This window comes from Uloborus diversus, chromosome 3 (genome assembly GCF_026930045.1).
Source record: "Uloborus diversus isolate 005 chromosome 3, Udiv.v.3.1, whole genome shotgun sequence".
NCBI lineage: Eukaryota > Metazoa > Arthropoda > Arachnida > Araneae > Uloboridae > Uloborus > Uloborus diversus.
In genome coordinates, this window is record NC_072733.1 from 146,754,682 (window position 1) to 146,781,532 (window position 26,851).

At 33.7% G+C, this 26,851-nt stretch overlaps 1 protein-coding gene across 2 annotated transcripts in view; it reads left to right on the plus strand.

Moving 5' to 3' along the window:
* Positions 1-26,851, plus strand: part of LOC129218705 (proline-rich protein 5-like) — a 57,502-nt gene that overhangs the window by 11,679 nt on the left and 18,972 nt on the right. For both annotated transcript variants that reach the window (XM_054853027.1, XM_054853028.1), the window contains exons 3-5: positions 17,234-17,282; positions 17,833-17,887; positions 20,828-20,919. In XM_054853027.1, the coding sequence (XP_054709002.1) occupies positions 17,234-17,282; positions 17,833-17,887; positions 20,828-20,919 (196 nt within the window). The remainder of the gene's footprint in view (positions 1-17,233; positions 17,283-17,832; positions 17,888-20,827; positions 20,920-26,851) is intronic.

The window sequence follows — 26,851 nt, forward strand, 5'->3', positions numbered from 1 at the left end:
AATGAAACTCTTGAAAAGAATATGTAGTGATGAAATGTAACTTGAGTGCGAAATTTGCTTACTGGAAAAAAATTAATTAAGTTGATTTTTTTTAAATCCGTGAAAATTTGTTAATGATGAGTGTTAGTTACTACTAAGAGTAAATTGATTTGCAAGTTTTTAAATTAAATTAGTTGGATGAAAATTGTAGACCTGATAATGTTTCGAAAAATTTGAGGGTTGGATTCCTGTCACTAAATGTGAAAAATTTCTAAGTTAAAAAATATCGGGAAAAAAAACGATAAAGTAAAAACAAGCGAGAAAATGATCAAACTCTAAAATATACTAAAAAATATCGAAATCACGAAAAAATAATCTAAGTCTGAAATGCTTGAAATTAGTTAAAGACTAAAAAGTAAGAAAATAGTTAAAGACTGAAAATAATTGTAAAACGCTAAAATAGTGAAAAAAAAAAAAATAATCAAAGTTCTAAATGACAGGAAAAAACGTTAAAGTTCAAAATGTATGAAAGAATATTTAAGTTAATTATTTCTTCGAAAATTTAACAAGTAAGAAAAAATATTTTGTTGTATGAAAGTAAAAAAAAAAAAAAATTGATTTCATTTTTATTCGTAATAAAAAAAAAATTACGAGTAAGAAAAAAATAGTTAAGAAAATTATTTCTTCGAAATTTTAACAAGTTAGAAAAAATGTTTTGTTGTATGAAAGTAAAAAAAAAAAAATTAATTAAGAAAATTATTTCTTCGAAATTTTTACAAGTTAGAAAAATTATTTTGTAAATTTGACAAAGAAAAAAAAAATTAGTTAAGAAAATTTAACAAGTTAGAAAAAATATTTTGTTGTATAAAAGTAAAAAAAAGAAAAAAAAAACATATTTAACCGTTTAACCGCCGAACTATTGACGGATGATTAAATTTGAGTAATTTTTTGAAATTATGTCTATTTATGTCTAGTAAATACAGAAATAAAATAAAATTTCCAGAAAAAAATTTTTTACTATGTTTTTCAGTGTGTTCCATTTTTGGAACATTGGCGCTTTGCATGAAGTTTTTTTTTTTCAGAGAATTTTTTTAAACTAAGAGGTTTTGAATGCGATTTTTATCTTAGCATACATTATTACGGAAAAAATAATATTTTAAATTGCATTTATGTACATATCAGAATTCACAAAATCCAATACAGAAATATCTAATGCCCATGATATGAAAGAAAGCATTGCTGGTGAAGTCGTTTGTCACATTTCTTAGTCGTATCTTTTTGCACACCACGCAACGTCCTTGGGATGCAGATACAATATAATGTCCGTCAGACATTCTTGATCGTTTATGTATATGACAACGAGGCCCTGGATGACTTTCTACTAGTACTTCTCTTTTTAGGAGGTCAGTTGTTATTCCTCTTCGGAACTCGAAATGCTTCATCTTGACTTTGTGTAACTCACAATGAAGTAACCAACTAACTACAACTGAAACATTCAGAACATTACTAAAAAGATTCCACCACCATTTTTTACTCCTCAAATGACGGCTGTAGCTGCCTAAAAGTTTATCCTAGACGACCACACCCCACATTCCTTCATTGTATCTCTTGATAAGATGAGGTTGTGGCACATCTATCTTGCATTTCTGCGCATTTGAGTAACATTTTACAGATGCAAGTGGCTCATGTGTATAACAATTAGATGCTACTGTAACCACTGCATTATCATTCCAGCTGCACATGTACACTGATCCATCAGATCGATAGTCAAAATTTCCTCGATCTTCTTTAGAAAGGGCTTTTTTGAATTTCCATGGCCAGTTCGTTTTTCACGAATTGTTCCTGTTGCTAATACACTTTTTTTTTTTTTTTGATAGCTGAGAAATTAAGTCATATGATGTAAAAAAGTTATCCAAGTATACTTCATGCTTAGACGTGTCAGTCAAAACTTATAATAGATCATTTACAACTCTGGATCCTAATTGCACATCAGGGGATCCTTCTTTTTTGCCTGAATAAATCTCATGAAATATGGGTATTCACTTGAAGAGCACAGCATCCAAATTTTGAAGCCGAATCTTATTGGTTTTCATCTAATAAACATTTTACATGAATGCCGTCCGTAATAGGAAACCATAGATTCATCTATGCTCGATTTTTCATAAAATACACCAAATTGTTGAGGGTTTTTACACAATTCTTCGTAAATAGGGAAAACTTTTCTTAGTTTATCATTTTGTTTTAATTCATGGTTGTCCATCAAATGAAAGTTGTTTTTTATTTTTCGAAAACGATTTTGAGGCATAACTGTTGGTACAATTGGCACAGATGTATCTTCTGCACTGCTCCAATACATATCTTCAGAAGGAACAGAATGGTACCCACTCAAAAGCAACAAACCAAAAAATTCTAGGATTTCATCTCTGTCAACATCTATTCTTCCTCAGTGATATTGCCTAGTTCATCAGGGGTAATTGGCATATATCTACATCTGACAAATCCGAATCTGACAATGTCTCTAAATAAGCCACAGCTTGTTCTACAGTAAGAAATCTTGTAGACATTTTTTAACATTTATGAACAGTTGGTATACGTCAAACAGAATTTAGTTTCGCTCGAAAACAAAGCTAGCGAATTATTGAACTGCATTTAAAATATGAAGAATAAAACGCTCACTAATATTATTTTTTATTATCACGTGACAATGCAGCTGTCCGAGCAGGTGTGGATTCGGAGCCATATAGTCCGTCAAACAGAAGACTGTTATTATTTTCTTTGCTAACGAAACGTCATATCCTTTCAAAATATAAACTTGGTTTTGCCAACATCTACATCAGAGTACATTCAAAATGAGAAAAAAGAAGAAACATACATTACGAAAAATGAAATTTCCCCTTGGAAGTCGAGCGATTTACTTCTTGGAAATTTGACTCCCTAAAAGCGCCAATGTTCCAAAATTGGAACATGCTATTTTGAAGGGGCACACCTTTCGGAAATATCAATGTACATTTCTACAAGCATTTTAAAATCGTACATTGAAGTATTTTTCTCAACTATAATAAATATCATCACATTTTCTGAAAAAGTCAATTTTTGGTAAATTTTATAAGAAAAAGTTGCAAAAAGCTAAAAAAACACTCATCTTTGAAAAATCGCAATAAATAATTGAAAACATATAAACAATCAAGCAGGAAATCAAAAAATACTTTGAAATAAGACTAAACTGTGTTAAAAAAAACTTGTTTATTTTAACGTTATTTCTTGGGAAAATTTTCACTTAAATATGATGTTCCATTTTTGGAACATTGGCGGGTAAACGGTTAAGATGATTTTAAAAAATTCCGTGAAAATTTGTTAATGATAAGTGTTAATTAATGCTAAGAGTAAATTGATTGCAAGTTTTGAAATTCATGCAGAGAATCAATGTTGTAAAAAAAAAAAAAATGATAAAGTTTGAAATGCATGAAAAAGAAAATCGAAGTTTAAAATATATTTCAAGTCCACAAAGCATTGAAATAAATCTAAAATCTCGAATGGGTTGTATTTAAATAAATCTTTACTTAAGTGAAAAACTTTGTTATTATGAAAAATAATAATAATGATGATAGTTTCAATTATGAGCTGAAATTTAGTTAATGATGTGCCATGATTAGTACTAAAGAGTAAATTAAATGATGGTTTTAAAATTAATTGTAATATTCCTTGTCATGGTACAGATTCACATTAAGACTGAAAGTGTAATGGAAAATATAGCATAGTGGTTAGCATACGTTTTTGCTAACTCAAAGTTTGGGTGTTCGATTCCCGACATTTTGAAAAATAAAAATAATTAAATTCATGGAAATATTCTAAGTCCGGAAAAAAATATTCAAAGTCCCGATAGATAGCGCCACGAACGTTCTTAAAAGTAAAAAACGACAAAGTGCGAAAACGCGGACGCGCGAAAACTCTGGAAAAAACCCCGTAACCTTCTAGGAGTCCTCGCGGCGGCCCTGGGAGGTGGTGGGCAAGTGGGAGGCGCAAACCTGAGGTCACAGGCGGATTGAGAGGCGGTGGGGAGGTCAGAGGCGGAGGTCACAGGCGAAATGCATTGCGCATTGCGCCTGCTGTCGCGAAACTCTCCTTTTTCCCCTACTTACATACACATTAGAGACTCCCATTACCTGTCACAATTTGAATTTTAATGTTACAAAACACAATAAGAAGTACAATACAATACATTAAAAGTGCAGAATGATTATAATATTATAAAGCTGCGTGATAAATGGCATAAAAACCAAAAATTGGAACTAAATGAGAATAATTCTGTTAAACCAAACATAGACAATGTGAATCACTGTGTTCTCGGGGTGAAGGGGGACTAAAAACAAAACAGTTTATTAAATTTTAGAAAAAACAGTAATTTTTTATTACATGAGTTCATAATTTAAAATTAAAAACTCTAAACAAGATAACCCCCTTTGGATAAGAATGAAAAGAGGGTGTGTATTAATTTATTCTTATGAGGATGAAAGAAAGCTGTGCGAAGATTTTCGGAAGGAAAAAGAGAGGGTTTATATTTAATGTGAAAAGATGGGGTTAGTGGAAGATATAAAGGTCTGTTGTGTACCAGTGTACCTGGGAGTCAATGACACCATAACATGAACTTTTACTTGATACAGAATCTGAAAGTGAGAAACGTAGATAGTACGTAGATAGCGAAATAATTATGGTCAGTTACAAAAATTGTTTGGTGTGTAGATTTAATTTGAGGATTTAATTTAATTTTAGGGAATATGTCAAAAACTCTTTTGCCATGATGTTGCTATGAGGAAAGGGGAGATTCGGGGGGTTCTCTTTTTTTTTTTTTTTTTTGAGATTGAAGTTCAGAAAAGGTAATTTTAGATAATCTTCGATGATGTATGGGAAAATGTTCAAGGGACTTCCGAAATTTTTTCGACCCTGATTTCTGACGCCCTTTAATGATTGAGAGGGGAAGTTTCTAGGTAGGTTGCACCGGAAACGCTTTTCTCAAAATTTTTCGAAGCTGAAATCCCAATAACGCTGTTGTGGGCCATTTTTTATGACGTTAAACAAAGGGCGTTTTTCGGAGAATTCCTAAAAAGCAAAGTTTTAAAATCGCACTTTAGGCTAGCTGTGGTGACTAAAAAAGGAAGATATAAGCTTTTGGATCCCTCCCCCCCCCTTTTGGCTACGCCCCAATCTTTATTTATCTATTTATTTTAACTACGGACAAAAAAAAGAATCACCATCCTACAGTTTTCTCTTTCAAAACCATTTAGACATAGATTTTCCATAATAAAATTTCCGATTTCGAGCCTGGTATTTTTATTTGCTTGAAATGCAAGCTATCTGCGGCCGCAGGTTAAAAAAAAAAAAAAACTTTTTTTGAACTGACCTGATGCTTTGATGACCTTAAATAGCCTTAATGACCTTAGACCTTTTTTTCCACTCTACATTTTATTTCAATTTCATAATCTTCTTCACCTCTTGATAAAGTTTTGTTTCACATTCAAACACTTAAAACACTGGTGTGACTATTTATTTCAATATTTTCAATCTCTCTCTCTGTATTTTAATTTTTCTCCTAGATAAACCATGTTTCGGGGGTCTGTGTATTTTTCTCTACTTGAACTCTGATTTTCAAGATGATAGTTTTATTTAAAAAAAAAAAAAGAAATAGGAAAGGTGAATGGTAGAAAGGGTATGTTTGTCGGCGACCCCTAAGACCCATGTTTTTATTTTATTTTTTTTAAATCTAATCACTTTCAAATTCAACTGTCTTAACTAAGGGTCTCTAAGGGTCTTAAACTGTGGATTTGAACCCTTCGAGGGATTTTGAGGGAAACTGAATGCTTCATTTTTCGTAAAAAGTGTTAGAAACGCACATTTCGGAGGTCTTTACTTGAATAGTTTTAATAATATAGTATTTTGGATGCTCTAAATTGTGTTTTAAAATTGCACTTTGTGTTAAAGTTTTATTGAAAAATGTCACTTTTATTGCAATTGTTATGAAATGCAATTCATAACAATTGTTAATTGTCATTCATAAGTAAAGTAAATTGTCATTCGTAACTGAAACTGACAATTGGGTAAAAGTATTTTAACTTTTTCATGCTGCCATCGTTTCCTGAGTTTTTATTGCATTACTAAAATGAAATTGGCGGCCCCATTTCTGAAAAACTGAGGTGGTATAGCATCACCCTCCGGCTCCCTTGGCGCGGACTTGAGCCTATGCGTTAAGAGGGATTGAAGCTAGAGAATTTACGCATCGGTATTTACATTTTGTTGTTTGTAGATAGGGCAACTGAGCGGCCCAAACATGACCGGCCCACCGGGCAAATGCCCGGTTGCCCTCTGGCTGTCGGCCCTGTTTATGCACACTCCGGTTCACACCGGGTTGAAGCGGAAGGTGGATAAAAGGGGGATTGCAGCCGGATTGATGAGAAGACCCGTTTTTGTCAAATCGTGGATTCTCCTTTACATTACCATCAGTCCATGTGCGAATATCCTTTTTTTTGTGTGTGTGTGTGTCTTTTTTATAGTTAAATTGAGCATTAAAAAACACATTGCAGAACTTTTCTGAAAATAATTTGGGGCATAATCAGTTAATTACTTATCACAACTACACTGTGTGTCAATATATATATATATTATATTTCAATATGAATCCTATTATTTCATTCTTTTAATTACTTGAATTTCATAAATTTAATCAAAAATAGCTTGTGACAAATGCAACCGCTTTTACTAATTTCGACTGAGGATCAGCATTGTGAGAACTAGCATTAATCAGTCAATCGTGTAAAAATATGTCTGGATCTTCTAAATCCATTTCTAAATTAAAATTTTTGCCTTTTTGTGATTGTCAATATCATGGCCGTACTTAAGGGGTGAGTTTTTAGGGTTCCAACATCCTCCAAAATTTTCACAACTGTTCCGAAATATGCTTTTAATATACTTTTTTTCTGAAAAAATTGTTTCAAATTGATTTATTTTTTATTAATTTATTTTATTTTGGTTTTCAATTTCATTTAAAAATAGAATTTTTATTGACGAAACACATGTACAGAACTTTATTACCAGGAATTACTTTTAATTGTACTTCTTGTGGGAAAAATCCGCCAATAATCCTTCAATGTAGGTGGAGGGAATTCGCTCCTGCATTGAACGCGGCTTGAAGCCGGGTTGGATGCATAAAACAGCCTTATTTCGCGAAGCCGGGTTGACGCCGGGATGAATCTAGCTGCATAAACAGGGCCACGTCTCGTAACTTACATTTTCAACTTGGCGTTCACTTGAATCATAAAAGCAATAAAAATCGCCTCATTACAATTCCCTCCCATTCATCTGAAGCACAAGATAGCTTAATTTTATTACAATGTTTTTTTTTATAAAAAGACTCATTTTAAAATGACCCGTACTTGTATCTTATCTAAGGATCTCCCTCTCTCATAGCTGTGGGAAGTACACACCAATACAAAACAGCGGAAAAGCTAAAATATCCTTTTTCTACAATTAAACGTCGTAAAGCTGTCAACGTCTTTCCCTTCTAGAACTTGTGTACCTCCCCATCCTAGGGGGGGGGGGGATCGTTACACTGTTCCAATGGAATTGGAGTCACTATATGCCCGCATCAACTGCCGATAAATTTGGCTACGTCTTTTTTGCATGTTGTGAATCATTCTGTAAAGAGTATCTTCTTTAGCTCACAACACACAATACTTTGTTCCGCTAGTTTTGCCTTTTTTATTTGATTCCCAGGATATTTTTTACCTCATTATGTTACGGTTTAGAATCAATTTAAAGATATGCTATAAAAAAAACATTAAGAGCTGTATTTAGAAAGAGAGCCCAAGACTGATGCTAAAGACATTAGCAGAACAGGTAAGGCATTTGTTTTTACAATTTTAACGATGTATTACAAATTTGTAGAACATTACAATTTTTCTCGTTCTTGAAGAAAAATAAAGTAGATTCAATTTGTAGGTCCGAAGGCTGCCGAATTTTTCTTTAGAAAATATTAGGGTTTTTTAGAAATAAAGTGAGCAAAATCAAATGAGAAATTTTCGACTTAGTTTCAAAATATTTTTGCCTCCTATACAATATTTTAAATATGCTTAAAACATCAAAGTCAATACTTTCTCCCTGCGTTTTGCTTCTTATTTTGTTGCAAAAAGCATAGCATACAAATCAGCAATGTTGAAAAAAAGATAAATAGTAAAAAAAACTTCTCTCTTTATGTGTACATTTATACTAAAACAGAAGTCAATATATATATATTTTTTTTTTCAAGGTAGGATTGGCAACAAGTAAATATTTTTAAATTTCAAAACGTCACCTCTCCATTAAATTGCAAAACGTAAAAATCTTAAAATAAAATTAAATTTTTTTTTTCAATTCTAAAGACAATTTTAAAACCTTGGTTCGCACTAAAAGTATAAGTAAAACAAGTATATGCCTTCTTGATTGCCACCCCCTTCCCCCAACCTCAAAAATTAAGTTTATTTTAACATCTTTATGTTCATGTTAGTTCTAAAGCAGACAATAAAATTAAAATTAAAATTTTTAGAGAAGAAATGGATGGTATACAGCTCTGTACGAATAACTTTTACTATACTACCCCTATATTTCTTCCCCTCTCAATTTTTAGTGTAAATTGTATTGGCTGCTTAAATTAACTTTAATAATTTGAGTGTTGCAATCAAGAAACTATATACTTATTTTGTTTTAGTGCGAACCAAGCTTTTAGAAATAGTCATTAGAATTGAAAATATTTTTTACATTTTATTACAGCTCTCAAACTTGATTTTTGTTTTGCTACTTTTGATGTATATCCTCATATATATACTAGCCGATGATCGAGTACCGCACGTGTTTCAACAATGAAACTCGTGCCACGGCATGATAATTTGATAATGTGTTTTGGTAATGTTTAACATGCAGGGAAAGGCTTTATTGTGACAAAGCTGAACTCGGTCCGGTCACTTAACTGTTTGTACTGGTAAGACTGTCATTTCAGGGGAATGAAGAAATGAAAAAGCCGTCAAATATGAACGCCATCTACTGGAGTTTAGGGTTCGTCCACTGGAGTTAAGGTCAAAATTTCAACTATCAAAAACAAGCAATGGTTGTGTTCAAATGTAGAGCAGTTTTTACCCGTCTTACCTTGACGGGACGATTATTAAATGTTTTCCAAATGCATACTCACGGCCATTTGCATAATAAAATAATGCAAAAAAGAATGTTATTAAACCAAGGACGCTCCGATGAGAGGTCACGGAAGGTCGCTGTGACCTCCCGAAAAAATAATTTTTCAGCAAATTTTGTCCGAGGATTCGGAACATTTCGACACATAATTGCAAAATTGCAATTTTAAAATGTCCGAATGTCCCTTTTCATCAGATGTACGTATTGGTGCATACCTGTATTTTATCAATCGGCAAAATTAGAAATTCCATTCGGCAAATTGAGAATTTTCCCTCTCCCAAAAATTTAAGTTCGGAGCGTCCCTGCATAAACAATTGGTTTTACTTGTCAAATAGCACCCTTTCAAACTCTGTCATCTCATATCTAGCGTTTTATTAAATTTTATTCTAATAAAAAATTAGATACAGGAAAATACAAAGAAAACTTCTAATAGTTAAAACAAATTGAACAATTTGTAATAAAAAATCTAAAAGATTAAACAATATTAGCGAACCACAAAATTTGAAGAAAAAAAAGACTTGTAGGCACATCACATATCAGGGAAAGAACGTCAAATGGGTAACTGGTATGTTTTATTACTAGGATAACTTGAAACTTAAAATCTCGAAAAATTCTTAAGTAATGGTCTCAGTAATACTCACTAATAATACCTCTCAGCCAAACGTAGAGCAATGAGCAATGAGTCATTTTGTATTTTGCGGTGACAACTTCTTTGTTTTTTAGCGGAGTGTTGTATATAATTTCAAATTGCATCACTGTCTTCTTTTCACGTGAAAACCCATTCTAAACTGAATAACATGCTAACTTTAATTGTTGTAAACCATTCCATGAACATTCATGTAAAATTATTACAATGTTTAACTTTTTTTTATTGAATTAAGCTTATTGTAAGCTTACTCTTTTGTTCTGAAAAAGCCGCCTTGCAGCTTGTAGTCCTGATATACTGAATATAAAAAGCTTTTTTTCTCATCATTATAAAATGCAGGAATTCTGATATAAAGCTGAAGGCTTATAAAAAATAATCGATCTATTTAAGTTTATAATTAAAAGTCGAAGTCATATTTTATATTCGACGTTCAACAGATTCCTTACAGATCAGCAGAAATTATTAATATATGTTCTTAATACTATTTAAAACATGTCATTTGCTGGGTTGTTCGAATTTGAGAGAGGTGTAGCATAAATTAAAAAAAATAGATTTAATCTTCAGTTTGTTTTATTTTACTTCCGTTGAAAAATTACTTATTTTGGAAAATATGTGATGCAAAAATTCTCTTGTTACCCACTGATACTAGTTACGGTTCGTACATCGTGAGCATGTATATTGTAAACTTCTGCTTTTGCCACTAGTTCATTGTAAATTAGAACTTAAAAAGCCTGCTAATTCAACTTCTTTTTTTTCATGTTATATCAATTTATTTTGGATACATAAGTAATAATACCATGTATATAGGACCCTTTTTTCCGGAGTGTGCGCAGAGCGTAAGTAATGGGACATCACTGCTCCTTGGCCGGTCATTTAGAGGGTTTGCATTGAAAGTCAAATGGTCAAAAGTCTTAAGAGAGGCAGACATAATCTATTAAATGAGAAGAATGGAAAAAAAAAATGATAATTTTATAATCTTTGATACCTATGCCTTCAACATTTTTTTCTTCATTTTGTTCAAAACGCTTTTTTATCATTTGTTTTAAATTTATTTGCAAACTTTAAAATGTTTGCAAAAAAAAAAAAAGGTGGGAGAGAAAACATTGCTTTTCTTGAAATATATTTTCCCTCTCATGTTTAATCATTCGAAACTGACATAACATCAAATGCATTAATTTTTTTTGATCAGGCATTTAATGTTAGGCATATAATGATATAATTAATAAAAGTTTGTAAATTGTAATCGTAAAACTACAAAATTAGTATTGCAATGCGTATTTACGGTGTTTACTCGCATAAGAATGCACGTTTTTTCAGAATCCCTGTAGTACCCCCCCCCCCCAGGGCCGGTTGATTTGACAGTTGCCAGGGCCAAATTTCATTCCCAGTCCGCCCCTGCTGGTGAACCAAGTTTTAATGAAAATAAAATAACATTTCGTGCACCAATGAGTTAAACAATACTTTTAATTCGACTACATACCAGCCTGCGGATTCCTGCCTGCACTTTCTGAGGTAAAGATTCATTAAACTTTTTTTTATTTATTTATCTCCCATTTTTAATATTACTCTGGCTAATTCTTTTGTTTCAGTAAACAGAAAAAAAATGTCTTTAACCAATCATAACCACTTCTCTAGCCCTTTGAGGGGCCATAAGGTCTGAAGTAGAATATTGAAGTTTGCAATGTTAAAAAAATATAAAAAAGCTGTATTTTTTAACAATAACTTTAAAAAAAAAAATATTGAGTTTATGATGTTTCAATTACGTAAGAAAAAAGTTATAAACTATTTGCAGTTGATAATTTACAAAATAACTTTGGGGAGACGTGTGTCCAATGATGGTATTTAAAAGGTTAGCATGCAACGAAATCAAACTGGTTTTTACCACCCTTTTGGTTGGCGCGAAACTTGTTTCGACAAGCGTTCTTAATATGCGAAAATGTTTTGGTTTTGGTGATAGTAATTTTGACATAAACATTATTTTGACACTCGTCAACTCGGCTCAAGAATGAACAGTAAAAAAGCATTATTTTTAAAGCTACATCCGTATACGTTATAAAATTACTGTTTCTTGATTTTCCGATATCCCTATTTTTCAGAAAAGCTGATTTGAGAACAGTTACACACTTCCAATGAATTACACTTCATGTTCAATTTATAACTGAACAATGAATTTTCTCCATTATGTCGATGTACATAAAAAATATTGCAACTTTTTCAAAAGTTGCCGACTGATTCTTTAATATGCTAAAGCTAATTAGAGGAAAACAATAGAAGTTGTGTCAAGATTGGCAATACGTCTTATACCCAAGGGTCCTTTCAGGGTTTTTTCCCAAATCCCATTGCTGCACCTTGCCTCCCACTCACCTCCCTCTCTTATGATGCGAAGATCGTAGAGTTAAAGACACATACCTTTGCTTTCCAAAGATCATTTGGGAACATCCTTGACTAAGTTTCCTATTAAATCCGTTCCCCATTAGTTCTGGACACTAGAACCACTCCGTTTGAAATTCACCTAGTTGATGAAGGTCACAAATTCATATTGTTACAATTTTTATTCATAATTCAGCCTCAAATCAATTTAACAACACTGCTATATAATGCCGCATACATTTAACGGTTTTCGCGATACTAGCTTCAAGTGTCCAAGCTTCACTGTAAAAGGAATGTGTAAGGTTACCAGTATTCATGAGTGTAACGTTACTGGAATTCTGAAGTGTGTAGCATCAGTTTTAAAAACTCAAATTATTGGAAGAACCTAGCACTATGGGTTCAGTAGAATTCAAAGCGCATGCGTAAAGATCAGAATCGACGCAGAGCGGGTGAATTCTTATTAAAAGCGAACAGTGATTCTTTCAGACTTTTCGCTCCGGGGGGGGGGGGCACTTTGAAAGTTTGGGGGGCAGGGGCATATTTAAGGGGGTGCGGCACTTTAAGAGTTCGGAGGGGTCAAGGGCGTATTTAAGGAGTGGGACATGAACCCTCCCCCCCCCACACAAGAAATAAATTCAAAACTACCAACTCTGAATAATTTTATAACTTCAATTTGCGAAGTTACCTTCATGTTTGATTTACCCGCCCCTCCTCAAATAAATCCCTGTACGCGTCCACCGGCGGGACGATATGAGTTTTAAAAAACACTCCTGGTTTATTATATCGCTGCCATAAAAATGTAACAGATCATAAGAATGACAGTACTGCAATATTAGGAAAAACAAAAATTTTGATTGGAAAATGCAAAAAAAATGTAATGAAAACATTTCTTAATCATTAAAATATACACAAAATCAGTCTAAGAAAAATATTATAAAGTTTCATATTGACGGTCCTCTGTCACTCTGTAAGTGCATAAGAAACTTTTAAATTTATAAAACACGCAATGACGCATGAATATCATGTAACAAAAATATTTTAAATTGAGCATATTTACAGAAACAAATATTCATTGAATTGCTCCTTCTGAAGTCGAAATTTGTTTCATCAGATTGTCTTGCAATTCCTAAAACTGACAATACATGTAATAAAATAAAAATTGCAAACAGTGAAGAAAACTCTCACCAAGGTTCACAGGGAAAAAAAAGACAAGGAAAATGATTAGAGCCTGGATTATGTGCACTAAAAATTATGAAGAAATGCATGCATATATATGCACTAAAAATACTCAAAATATTTACTAAAGGCTAAAAAAAAAAAAAAAAATATGCGCTGAAAACGAAAAAAATGTTTGCTCTTTTTTTTCAATTCTTTTTTTTTTTTTTATAACTTACGTGAAGAAAGAAGTGAAAAAAAAAATAAAAACGCAGTAATATGCATTTTTTAAAAATACCGTTTATATGCACTAAACGGCAAAAGGGGCCAAAATTAGCGATTACATATGCACATATGCAAACGACGGTTTTGTAATATGTGCAAAACATAAATAACTAATTAAATAAAAAATTGAAACTAAGTAAAAATAAAACTAAGAAAAAAACTTAGGAATTTTTAAAAAATGAAATATTTTAAATTTTTTGAATTGAAAAAAATGGATAATATTACTAAATTTGAACATAAGTTATTATTAATTGTCAAACACGCACGCATGAGAAACTTTCAAATAGTTACTTCTTTTACTTAAAATTAAAAAAAAAAATGTTAGTATAGTAATGTAATGGGACCTCAAACTAGTTTCAATTTAGGATTTCGATTGAATCGTAAACAGAGGCGTATGTAAGGAGTATTAATTATTAAGTAGATAGAGATCATTTTAAAAACATATCATGTATGGAAGTTTATTTATTTATTTTTAAACAACTTCATTAAAATTAGCTTTGATAAAGCTGTCAATCTAATAAAACTTGAAGAATGACTTTAATGTAAAAGTGTGCGACTTAAATATGGAATTCATTCTTGCATACAATTTTTAAAACGAACAGTGCAGTATTACCATGAGTGATTATTGTAAATAAATTTTTTAACTAAGGGGAAAAAGTACATTAATAAACAAAAGTTTCCCACAAAATATTTTGTTTTTGACTCTAATTGCAAAGATGATCTCTAAAGATAGTGAAGACTTCTGTAGGAAGACTTGAAACAAGTTCACACGTTTGATGGCTTCAAGTTCTAGAATGATTACGAAATAATAATTAAGAAAAGAATGATTTAAAGAATGATTACAATATAATTCTTCAAAGAAAATCTGCGTAGATTTTCAAAAGTTTTCTAATTGGCTAAAAATCTTGTCGGCCTAAAAATCTGTGGGATCACATAAGGGGGGGAGGGGTAGTAAAATATGCCGAATTTTCAGACATTTCTTTCGAATAGAAGACGTTAATGACACTGTTATTTTTCATTTAAAAGAGGAACGAATATAGGCTACACAGGCATTTCCAGCCAGCCAAAGATAACTCACAGCCCAATATCCCTTCCTCTCCTTACAATGATCCTTTTCCAGGAAACTTTTGATTTCCAAGGAGATGTATCATGACTCCATGAGTGCCCACAGAGTGGAGAAGGTTCCGATACGAACCTCATCAATGTATTGTGTGAGTTAACAACTAGATAAATAATAGATAACATAGTTCTAACCACCTCATACCTACAACAACAGAAGTAACAAGCGTAAGAGGTAATAAAAAGGGGGGGGGACACATATCTTGTTCGTTAATTAATTGCACGTATACTTCCAGGGGGAAAAAATATGCTTTTAGCAGTTTGTTGACAGAAAGGGGCTTTCCATCGACAGTGACAAAATTGAGACCGCAGAGGCCGATACCCCCCCCCCCCCCCCCCCCCCCCCCCCCCCTTGGATGCTAAAGTTCCGAATTTTCTGTAATTTCCTTTTTTTTAAATCTGTACATAGTAAAACAAGTGTTTTCGAATTTTTTCCCCGGGGAGGCAGCTAGCCTCCTTCGGGGGGGGGGAGGGGGGCACTGCCCCCTGGAGAGATGCCTGAAAGAAACACTGTTAGCGAAACGAAAACCGTCCTTGGTGGCCAAGAGGTAATAGCTCTTGCTCTGCAACCTGCCTAAGATTCGCATTCTGTGTTCGACATCATACACAGGTCATTTCCTCTCTTTTAGTGCGATAAAAGTGTGTTTTTCGTATATTAAAGTAAATGAATAGTTGGTGTATAAAGCACGAACTTGAAAAATCGTTCAAGAAAGTCAGATGAAAGCTTAATTTTTGCTAATGTGCAACCTTTCAAGCAATTTCTTTGTAAACATACAGGAAATACTGGGGTAACCTTACGTAGAAATTAGTGAGAGGTTACGCTATAGTTACATTACCATGGTGTAACCTTCCACAAGCGATGTGTAACTTTACACCAGTTATATCAGTTAAGTTACTAAAGAGCAGTGGAGGCAGCTAGCTGCACCGATTTTATGGAGTAAGGTTCAAAGAAAAAAAATTTTTACAGCCCTAAGTCATTCTTTTGGCTCTAATTCGTTCTCATCATCTTCCTTTATCATGCCTTCCCATACAAAATCTCTTCAACTGCTGTAGTAAGCACTTAGATTTCCTTTTTTCACTAACTTTTTTACATTGTGAGAACCGGATAGACATTAAGAAAACTGTAAACAAATGGTGAAAGAGTTATGGTTAGGTCATTTATATCAGTACTATCTTGACTATATCCGTTACTCAATATACCATCTGCCACGTTAGAGTAACTAGTTATAATTATTCTTTATGCATTGGATTTTCGTAATAATTTCATTTTTAGCAGTTGGTGTATACGTATTTTACGAGGTAGAGTAATATATTGGGTAGGGTAGACCGAAGCTAGCTGGCCCGATTTTTCTTCTATGATTTTTTTTAAAGGATTAAACATTTAGAAATATTAATTACATGTTACATTATTAATTACATGTTACAGTATTACACTAAGAGGCAAAGATTGACACCTAGCCACTTGGGTCTCGATCGCGGGGTAGATCGGCATGCGACATTTATTTAATGTTTTGACAAAGTATAAGTTAAAGAAATAGACAAACCTTGATCAAATCTTATGTATAAAAAAATCATATCGTAAAGAAAAATATCCTAATCTTTGTTTTATGATATCATATTATAAAAATGCAAAACCATGTAAATCAATAATAAACCAAATTGACTAAAACTACAATAATTAAACAATATTAAGTTGAGTTAGTTACATTCCTCGTCATCATTTTCATCATTACAACAAAAAACAAATTCAGTCAAATGTCGCAGACCAACATGGCTAAGTTGACCTGTGACATTTATTTAATGTTTTGACAATGTAGAAGTTAAAGAAATTGTCAAACCTTGATCAAATCTTATATATAAAAAAATCATACCGTATAAAAAAAATCCTTCACACACCTTTCTTTTATGATATCATATTATAAAAATGCAAACCCATGTAAATAAATAATAAACCGAAAAAGACTGAGACTACAATAACTGAACAATATTAAGTTAGAAATGGAATTAGTTGCCTTCCTTGTCATAATTTCCATCATTGCAACAAATTCCAATGCAAAATATAATTTTGTCAGTAACACCTGAACTAACCTAGTCCATGGTCATTTTCCTTTTCGCGAAAGTAAGAAATTGTTCTGAATTTCAATAAGCAGATAAATTCAACAATAACTAGGAGCAATCATCCCTCTTAAAATGAAGATTGCAATCTATAAATAAATACAAAAGCGATTACTTGTAAGAGATAAAATTTACTCACTTTGGCAAAAATTCTAGCTGGTTCTTTGATGGACGCTGCTTCTTCAATGATATTTTCGTATAATGACTAAGCGGAAAACACTGTACGATGGTTACATTTTTATAAATATTGCGACTGAGCGAACGCACTCCTAAGGCCAACTAGCCCCGGTATACCCTAAATATAGTTTATTTTTGCTTTGTAAGCTAAGAATATAGAAATAATTTTACTTTTAGGAACATACTCCGTTCTAAAACAGGGACTTTCCTCTCTGACTGCTATAAAGTAAGTTTTGTCAATGTTTCTCTAAGTAAATGTAGCATTCGTGTGTTTTATTAAGTTAATTAGAATGCTTGTGATTTTCATTGATACAAATGCGTCTTATTTTCAGTTTTAAGTTTTAAACACATTATAGAGAAACACTAGCAACAAAAACAAATGTTATGTGGTTTACCGTTCTTTATATTTACTTGTTATAAAAAGGGTACAGAGGGATTTATGGTAGAATAATGTTTCGATAAATTTTTCACTAATATTGTAAAACAACAAATTCGTTACATACACATTCGTTCTACAACTGTGTATTCACGAAACTTGGGCAAGTAAATACGAATCCAAGAAAAGCAAATAATAGTAAATAATATTTTTCATATTTGCAATTTTTCGTTTTACATACTCATTAACAAAAGTTTTAAATGCAGATTATAATGTAGTACTTGTTCAATGTATTTATTGAAACATTTACCTAATTGCGTCCTCGAAGCTTGACTCTTCAATGTATTTAATACAATGCAATTAATTAAAATTTTAAAGAAAACTCATGTTTGTTTTACAGGAATGGATTACAAAAGAAATGATTCCTGTAATTGGAAAGCTGAAAAGACTTGATAGTAAGTACTTCCATAAAAACTTAAATTTCGAGCGCTTTTATTTTAAAAAATATTTAGAAGAAAAATTCCAACTGCCATAAATCTTGATGTCTGCTTTTATTACCTTCCCATCGATATTGGCTAATGCGCAAGGTGCTGCTTGGAAAAAAAATCTTTGCCAATACATGACGTTGACATCTTATCAAGTATTCCGTTTTTAGGTTACAGAAGAAGATTTTAAAATTGGATGTTACATGAGTTATGTGCTCAAGAATGTTGAGCTGAAACAATTACTGTTTGAGTGACAACATGTCACCAATCAGCATAAAATCATAAATGCATTTTTTTTTCTTTTGGTACTTAAGGAATAAAAATTTTGTAACCACCAACATTTAATTTTTGATATCACCCTCTGTGTCGCATTGAGTCTCATAAAATAAGTTGTTATTAGCTTGCAGTCTTCTACCCACAGTCAGTGCAGGATCACATTGTTCGATAAGATGAGGCAGCTCTAAGTAAAGGTTGGGAAAGTCCATCATTCCTCGACAAGTAAATACTAGTGAAATCATACCATGACAGGTACAGAGGTATTAAGAGTAATTAAAAACTGGTTGCATTAACAAAATGTTCATATTGGAAGATACAACATTAAGGGCAACCACATCATCTTGCACCCACACGACTTTAGAAAGCTGTTGTAAATCAGGAATAACTAATCAGTCAACAACGGTTAGAAAGGTGTTCTAAATCAGGAATGACTAATCAGTCAACAACGGTTGATAACACAGGGGTGCCCACTCCCTAAGACCAAGGGCGCACCCCTCATAAATATCGCAAAACCCCTCCCAAAGATAAAAAACCTTCTCAACCCCCCCCCCCCCAAATCGCAAGGGCGCAGACTGGGTCTCCCCCTCCAGGTGGGCACCCTGGATAACAAGTACTGGTTCTTATATCTTGGATGAAAATCTCTTTAAAAGAGAAAAGGTCACGGATCGGGACACTTAACACATGTACCACCAAAGTCACTTTAGTATCGTGTACGGGTGAACCCACGTGGCATTAGGACCGAATGAGACTTTGAATCTGCTTAATGCACAATTAACGTCAAAGGGACCTGAATCGTTGAAATCGAACATAACGTTTTCTTAGTTTAAGCTTTTAAGACTTTTTTAAGTGAATTGTTAAGAAAGCAAGATGACTGGACGCTCGGAATGGTAGCACACGTTTGCTTAGTTTATAGAGATGACGATAGCTACGACATTCAATTGTCATCATTCACCAGGTCTGTAGTTTTGCATAACTTCGTTTTAATTTATACTGCTTCCAAAAAGATTCAGTAGGTAGTTCAGGCTCAGAAACAAGGACAAAGTATGAACTGTGGTGGAAACCAATGGAAAAGCAATTCTGGTTCTATGTGGACACAGTTGTTATTTTCTCTTTTTTCCTTTCGCTTTTGCTTAGCAGCACTATTTTTCGCTTTAAAAATAACATTCCAATTCTGTCCAAAGCTTTGTAACAAAATGTAGGTATTGCAATTGGAAGTTTTCAAAATTTTGCTTCTGTAACTTATAGAACTAAATTATTTTCCCGCACCGTCCTTAAGCTTATAGTTAATAATGTCTTTTCCATTTTCTGGAACTATACTTAAATGGTCATATATGCAAAAACAAACATTTTATACAACCACCCTGTAATCAAAACCATAGAATGTATCCAAATTCAGGGTTGTGATTGTTCCCCTTGATAAATGTATCAATTAGGTTAGACGCCAGAACCGACACATAGCCCGTCGACGTCCTTTAATGATTCGAGAAACGAACTGCACCTCAGACAATTAAATCTATAAAATCTAACTTCCTTACAAAAAGTGAATAATATTTAATTTGCTAATTTTATGTTTCTATAAAATAATATATATTTGCTTTTTTCTATGAAAATTTCAAATTCTTTAACGACTAAGAATAAATAACATTATTTATAAAGCAGATTGTATAAGTGTACTAAAACGTATAACCCTTAATGTTTCTATTATTTTTAATTATTTGAAGTGAAAACAAATGGGGGGAAAACAATTTACATTGTTTTCGGATAAGAGTGCAAAACACACAGAACCCATGTGGAACTAGGTTCACCAGACATTTTTCATGGAGCACCAAGAATTCAAAATGTCAAAAAAAAAAATAAATAAATAAATAAATAAATAAATAAATAAAATAATAATAATAATAATAATAATAATAGGAAAAATAAGATACTATCAAAGGCTAGAAATTTGGAGAGAGCTCAGTAACATACCTGTACCTCAGAGCGAGAAGGACGCAAGTCCGAAAATTGCGATTTTTCGTTTATTAGTGCATTGCATGTAGAAGCCTATTCCGCAACGAGCTATGTGAACATAGTTCTTAAAAAAAATCCTTTTCAACTTTTTACCAGAGTTAAAAGACCGCGCGTCCCACCTTTGCATGCGCCAAGTTTTCCCTCTCTCCTATAAAATTATCATGATGTGACTTACGTCCTTCTGGCTCTAAAGTACAGATATTTCTTCTTGCAATCTGGAAAATACTAGGCTGAAATAAAATCTTTTTTCAAGCAACAGTAAGCTAAACACTTCTGACGAATCGATTAAATTGTATATTTCGATCATAAGTGTTTAAATTTTATGATTGTTCTAAGAGTTCTTATATTAAATGAGAGAGAGAGAATATAGTATAGTTTAACTCGATATTTTTTATTTCTTATTTCAAAAAACATTACATAATATGTAATGTTTAATGTGTTTTTCGTCGCCTCAGAGCAACAGCAAGACATCTAATCCCAGGAATAACACTAAGATATCCTACTGTTGCTTTGAGGCGACGATTTATTTAAACGTACAGAGTGTATGCGCTAGAAGAAAATTACATTCAAATTTACTTTAAATTAAAACTTCTATAAAACCCTATCTGGCCATTCCTATTTTAGGATCAACTTTTCTGCAGAGACTAGAGGATGTATGGATTTCCTTTTACTCCAAAACTTTACCATTACTGGAAGCAATATTTTATCAAGTAAAAGTAAGTTTCAAGCTTCGCTGTGCAGTAATAGATTTTACCAACATTGAAAATAGCAGCTGGCTCTTCAAAAAAAAAAAACATAATTTTATTTCTACATTACGTTGTAGCTTGTTTCTTTCAAATAGACTTTTTAATTGCAGAATCGTGAATGAAACTCAAAAGTTATCCTTTTCTCAGAATGAAGTTTTGCAAGTGCCTCATTACTGAAGTAGGGTAAGGGTCGGACACAACAGTCACTACTAGCAAAACGCTCATCCGCTCTGACCCGGACTGTCCAGGTCGGCAAGTCGGCGATCATCGAGGGCCCCCGAACTAGGCAGGGCCCCAAACGAAGCGAAAAAAAAATTGTAGCGAAAAATGATTTTACAGTTCTGTGATTTCCTGTGTAACCATGTTTCGATCATCTTCCTTATACTTTTCGCCAGTATCAGGACCTTATCACTGAATAGGCCTACTAGGCTGTCGCTTAGGGCCCCTGCTTTTTAAGGGCCCCCAAATGGCTAAAATTGGTTTAGCTAATGACTAAAAATGACTGCATGGGGACTCCGAAAAAATGTCTTCGCTTAGGATCCCTTTTTATCTTATACAGGCTCTGTGCCAGCAAAGCCCCGACTAACTAAAATTGAGGTCCTAGGCCCACAATGATTTGGAGGCACCCTGAGGACTTAACGGCATAATGCAGAGGTTGATTTACAAGTTTGAGGCTCGTCGTAATGCATTTTTGGGGACCTCTTTGTCTATCACAGAACTATGTAAATCATTTATCATGTGCATTTATGAATCCTGTGCCCCCCCCCCCCCATAATTTAGACATGTTAAATTCACTACTGGCAGAATGCATAAAAGCTCTCCATTAAGGTTTTTTTTTTCCATAAACAAATCATTACTTTTATTATTATTATTATTTTTAATGTATTTTTTGTATAGTTGTAATGCTATGCATAATTCTTTAAGTAATTTGGGCCCCCCTAGGAAGATGGGATCCCAAACTCAGGCCTAGTTGGCCTGTGCGATAATCAGGCCCTGTATGCCAGGATGCTTTAGATCATTTTTTTACTAGTTTTATATAAGTTACAGGGCCCAATTAAAACAAGGTGATGCCCGGTGAAAACATTAATTTTAGACCCCTCCCCCCTTGGGTTTCTATTTCTCTGAATTTGGCCCGTAAACTTGGTGCTTCAGTGAACGTTTTCAATTATAGTTGTAAGACTTTTCTGCTTTTTTTTTTTTTTTTTTTTTTTTTTGAGAGAGAGAGAGAGAGAGAGAGTTAGAAGGGAATGGGGTACGTAGTATATTTTAACTAGACACACTGAACAAAAACAAATATAAATAATTGTTTATCTGGAATTGTTTATTAGACATTAAAGACTTATATACAATGCATGTAGACGTCAAAAGAAGTCTATGGTGGACATTTTGTGTACAAAACAACTAATGTTATATACATAAATATAAATAAATAAATTATTTATTAAAAAGACATAGTAACTGATTTGGTATGATTTAATGAGAACAAGCGTATAAATTGCTTCATAAATGAATAATTGTTCAACTGAACATTTCTCATCTCCCTCTCTCTCTCTCTCTCTCATTCTAATTTTACTAATTTAATATTCTCTCCAAAGAGATTTTTACTTAGTCAAAATTATATTTTCAAGAAATGATTTTTTGTGGACTATTAAGCATCATTTTCTCTTCCGTTTCAGAAAAAAAAACCCCTAATATAAGCATTTTATTTATTTATTTTTTAATTTTATAGTTGAGTAATGGATTTCATGGCCTGATTACCGCACTGGCCTACTAGACCTGGGCCCCCTCTTCCTAAGGGGCCCCAAATTCCTTAAAGAATTATGCATAGCATTACAACTATGCAAAAAATACATACATTTTTAAAATAATAGCCTTCAGGGGGCCCCAAAATTATTGTGGGCCTTGGGCCTCACTTTTACTTAGTCGGGCTCTGATGGGTTTGCGTTACGACATCGTGAAAGTGTGACCAGTGAAAGATTTACCTTTAAGCCAAACAAGCTATAACTTAGGACCACTTTGTTGGGGGCCCACAGCTCCCGAGAAATGGCGTCATTTTTCCAAAAAAAAAAAAGAAAGAAAGAAAACTACTTGAAAAAAAAATACATTTTCAAATGCTTTCAAACCTTGAAAATGTGAGAAAATGTGGGTATAAACCTTCAATTTAAAAATTTCTATTTCTAACAAATACGGAGGAGGAGGGGGGGGGGCAGAGCGTTTCAAATTCAGTTACTTGCTACATCTTGCATCAAAAATGTAACAATCATGATTCTCACATTTCTGTAACATATTGTTTAGGATAAATGTTTGTGACTCACATGTTTCATATCTTAATATTTATTTTATTTATACCCGAATTCAGTATTTTGGAATAGCCACTGCCGAAAATCCAAATTAGGAAGAAATTTTAAAAAATCTCTGTTTCAGCCAATAAATTTTCGAGAATTCGATCAATTCAAAATGGGAAAAATTAAATTTTCTGCAACTCTTTTTTTCCCTATCTCTTTCTTTCTTTTTATTAGTGCTGTCAAACATGTTTTCAATTTGCCGACAACCCCGGAGGTATTCGCTGGACAAAGAAGGTAAGAAGGGAATGTGCTTTTCGGCTTCCGGCTATTCCGCTCTTGCGGGAAAGATTATGCGTATGGAGGGAAATCGACAATTGTTCAACCAACGCCTCCTATATAATTACGGATCCCGTAATGTTTCAAGGAGGGGGCGGTTGATTTTTTAATTTTCCTCTCACTATGTATTTGGCTTGCTCATGCTTAGGAGGCGAGGGGGGGGGGGGGGGAATTCCACAGCATTTTATACAAAACAACTGAAACATAGAGATTTACACCATCATGGTCCCTGAACTTTTTCCGTTGAATGAGGTGTTAATTTCGTTTTAGAACTGAACTTCAATTTCGTAATAATTCCGGGGAACTTTTAGAAACCCCTCCCCTCAAAATCATCTAATTTCGTCTAAAATTGCGCGTTTTAGAACTTCAGTTTCGAAAAATTACCGGAGGAAAGTCACTGCACTCATTCCCCCCCCCCCCCCCTCCCCTAACACTACTTGAGATTTCCGAAATCAAGTCTTTAAGACTTAAATTTTGCAAAATGCCTGGGGAGAGGAGTTTCCAGACTCCGCCTCCTAACATCGCCAAAGATAGTCTAAAATTGCTTTTTTGAAACTTCAGTGCGGAAAATCATAATATTTCTTCATAATACTTAAATTTTTAAATAAACTAATTGTAAACGATATCTAAATTCTTTCACGCTGTGGACGGAAAATCTGAACTATTTGATGCTGCCTATCAATCAAGGAAGAAGATGGGGAAAATGTACTGGTTATAATCAACTCTTTCCCGAGTAGCATCAACTCATCGGCCGATCATCGGCCGTTCATCGAAATCCGATCAAACTTTGATCGGTCGATGATCGGCCGATGATCGGATTCCGATGAGTTTTCATCGGAAATTGCTCCAATATGTCTCATCGGCAATAGTAGAATCCGATCATCGGTATCCGATGAGTTTTGCTCCCTATACCGATGAGATTTGGAGCAATATACGAGCAGTGTTTTTCCGAGGCGATGAATTTTGGATGAAAATACGATGAGATTTGGAGCAATATACGAGCAGTGCTGTTCCGAGGCAATGAATTTTGGATGAAAATACGATGAGATTTGGACCATTATACGGGCAGTGCTGTTCCGAGGCGATGAATTTAGGATGAAAATACGATGAGAAGTAATAACAACCGCGATATAGGGACAAGCAGGAGGAAAAAAAATGAACAGTGGGAAGATGGGTCCGCCATCTTGGATGATCACGTGACACTTCCGCCATCTTTAAAACTTTCAGAAGGGGTATTTTCGGATGACGTCATTTGGGACAATTATTTAATATACTTTAATAACTTGTTTAGTTAATTTCTAATTTAACAACTTTTGATGAACGTGATTCATGAGCTCAATCTAATTAGCTGTAGCCGGGAATCGAACCCTAGACCTCTGGAATACGATATTCATACGCTAACCACTAGACAAGCAACGCTCTCCACAAGGAGGAAAATAATGTATTAAATGAAAAATCATTTGTGGCGCCATCTATCGGGGGGCAAGGCCATGACAGATTTCTGAACGGAAAGTGAGAATTTTATTCAGTGAATATACTTGTGGCGCCAGCTAGTGAAGAGTCGGAGTCGATCATTTTGCTCGCAAACCGAGTCGGAGTCGGTAATTTTGGGAGTCAAATTGAACAGAATGGAATTGTTTTGGAGATAGAGAGAAATCATTCAAGAGTCGGAGTCTCATTTTGTTCGCAATTCCAGTGAGGTAATCGGGGTTGGAATCGTGGAGTTAAAGTTGAATTGATTTTGCAGCAAATCGGAGTAAACCTTTCCAAAATCCAGGAATCGGATTCGGAGTCAAAGTCTCAGTCATTTTTCCTCCGATTCTCAACCCTGAATGTTGATCCGTATAGCCTACGTTTGATCAATAGTCGGATATTCGAATAATAAAACTTATCCTATTTTAACAGTTGGGAGATTTCCAAAAATTTTAGATTGGGAAAACTTTTATCGGAAAATTTAAACGACCTACTTTTTTTAAGATGAAATGTAACTCGGCAAATTTTCATCGGAAAATTTGATCGTTACGATCTCTTTTTCGGATGAAATGAAGCTCGGCAAATTTTCATCGAAAAATTTGATCATTAAGATCTCTTTTTCCGATGAAAGGTAGCTCAGCAAATTTTCATCGGAAAATTTGATCGTTACGATCTCTTTTTCGGATGAAATTTCGCTCGGCAAATTTTCATCGGAAAATTTGATCGTTACGATCTCTTTTTCCGATGAAATGCAGATCGGCAAATTTTCATCGGAAAATTTGATCGTTACGATCTCTTTTTCCGATGAAATGTAGCTAGGCAAACTTTCATCGGAAAATTTGATCGTTACGATCTCTTTTTCCGATGAAATGTAGCTAGGCAAATTTTCATCGGAAAATTTGATCGTTACGATCTCTTTTTCCGATGAAATGCAGCTCCTCAAATTTTCATCGGGAAATTTGATCGTAAGGATATAGTTTTCCGATAAAAAACAGCTCATCGAAAACCGTTCTCGGATTCTGATCGCAACGATATCAGCGTGCATTACGCGATGAGTTTAGGAGGAGTCGATGATCGGCCGAGCAAAATCCGATGAGTTGATGCTACCTGGGTTGATTTACCTGAGAAATGACAGATCTAAAGATGTGTAAGCTTTTTACAGAAAGTTAAAAACGTTTTAAAAACTTTGTATTTTTTGAATCCTGAAACCTGTTATATTCAATAATTTCTATTTCCTTTATTGATTCAATTATTTATTTTAAAGAAACTGTGTGGGGATTGATTTTCTCTATGTATATAAAGGAAGGTAAAGGGAAAAATTCCTTCAGAGCCTGAACTGTCTTGTAGTCTAATGGAGGGGGAGAATTCATATATACAGGGTGTATCAGTACAGCGTTTACAGACTTTCAGGGCAAATAGAATATAGAATACACCTAGACAATGGGAAATCACATACAATGCATGGTCGGAAACGCTTTCCTGACGCGATAGTGACGACACAAATCACAAGGAAGACAGGACACGAATACGAGGAGAAAACATGTTTATTATTTTTAATGCATCAAAAATACTGTCAAGTTTTTCTCTAATGTACACGATAGATGTTGCTACGTAAAGCAAAGCATCAGATGACGATGCATGCGCACAAGTGGTTTTTGTTACACCGGGAAGTCCGGGACACACACACACACGCCCGGTATTTTCGCTAACGTTCGATCTTCAATGCGCCGAAGATGTGACTTATGCATCGCGGCACGGTATCGTAATTTCGAACACCTACTTTGATGACGATCGTTGGCTCCTTAATG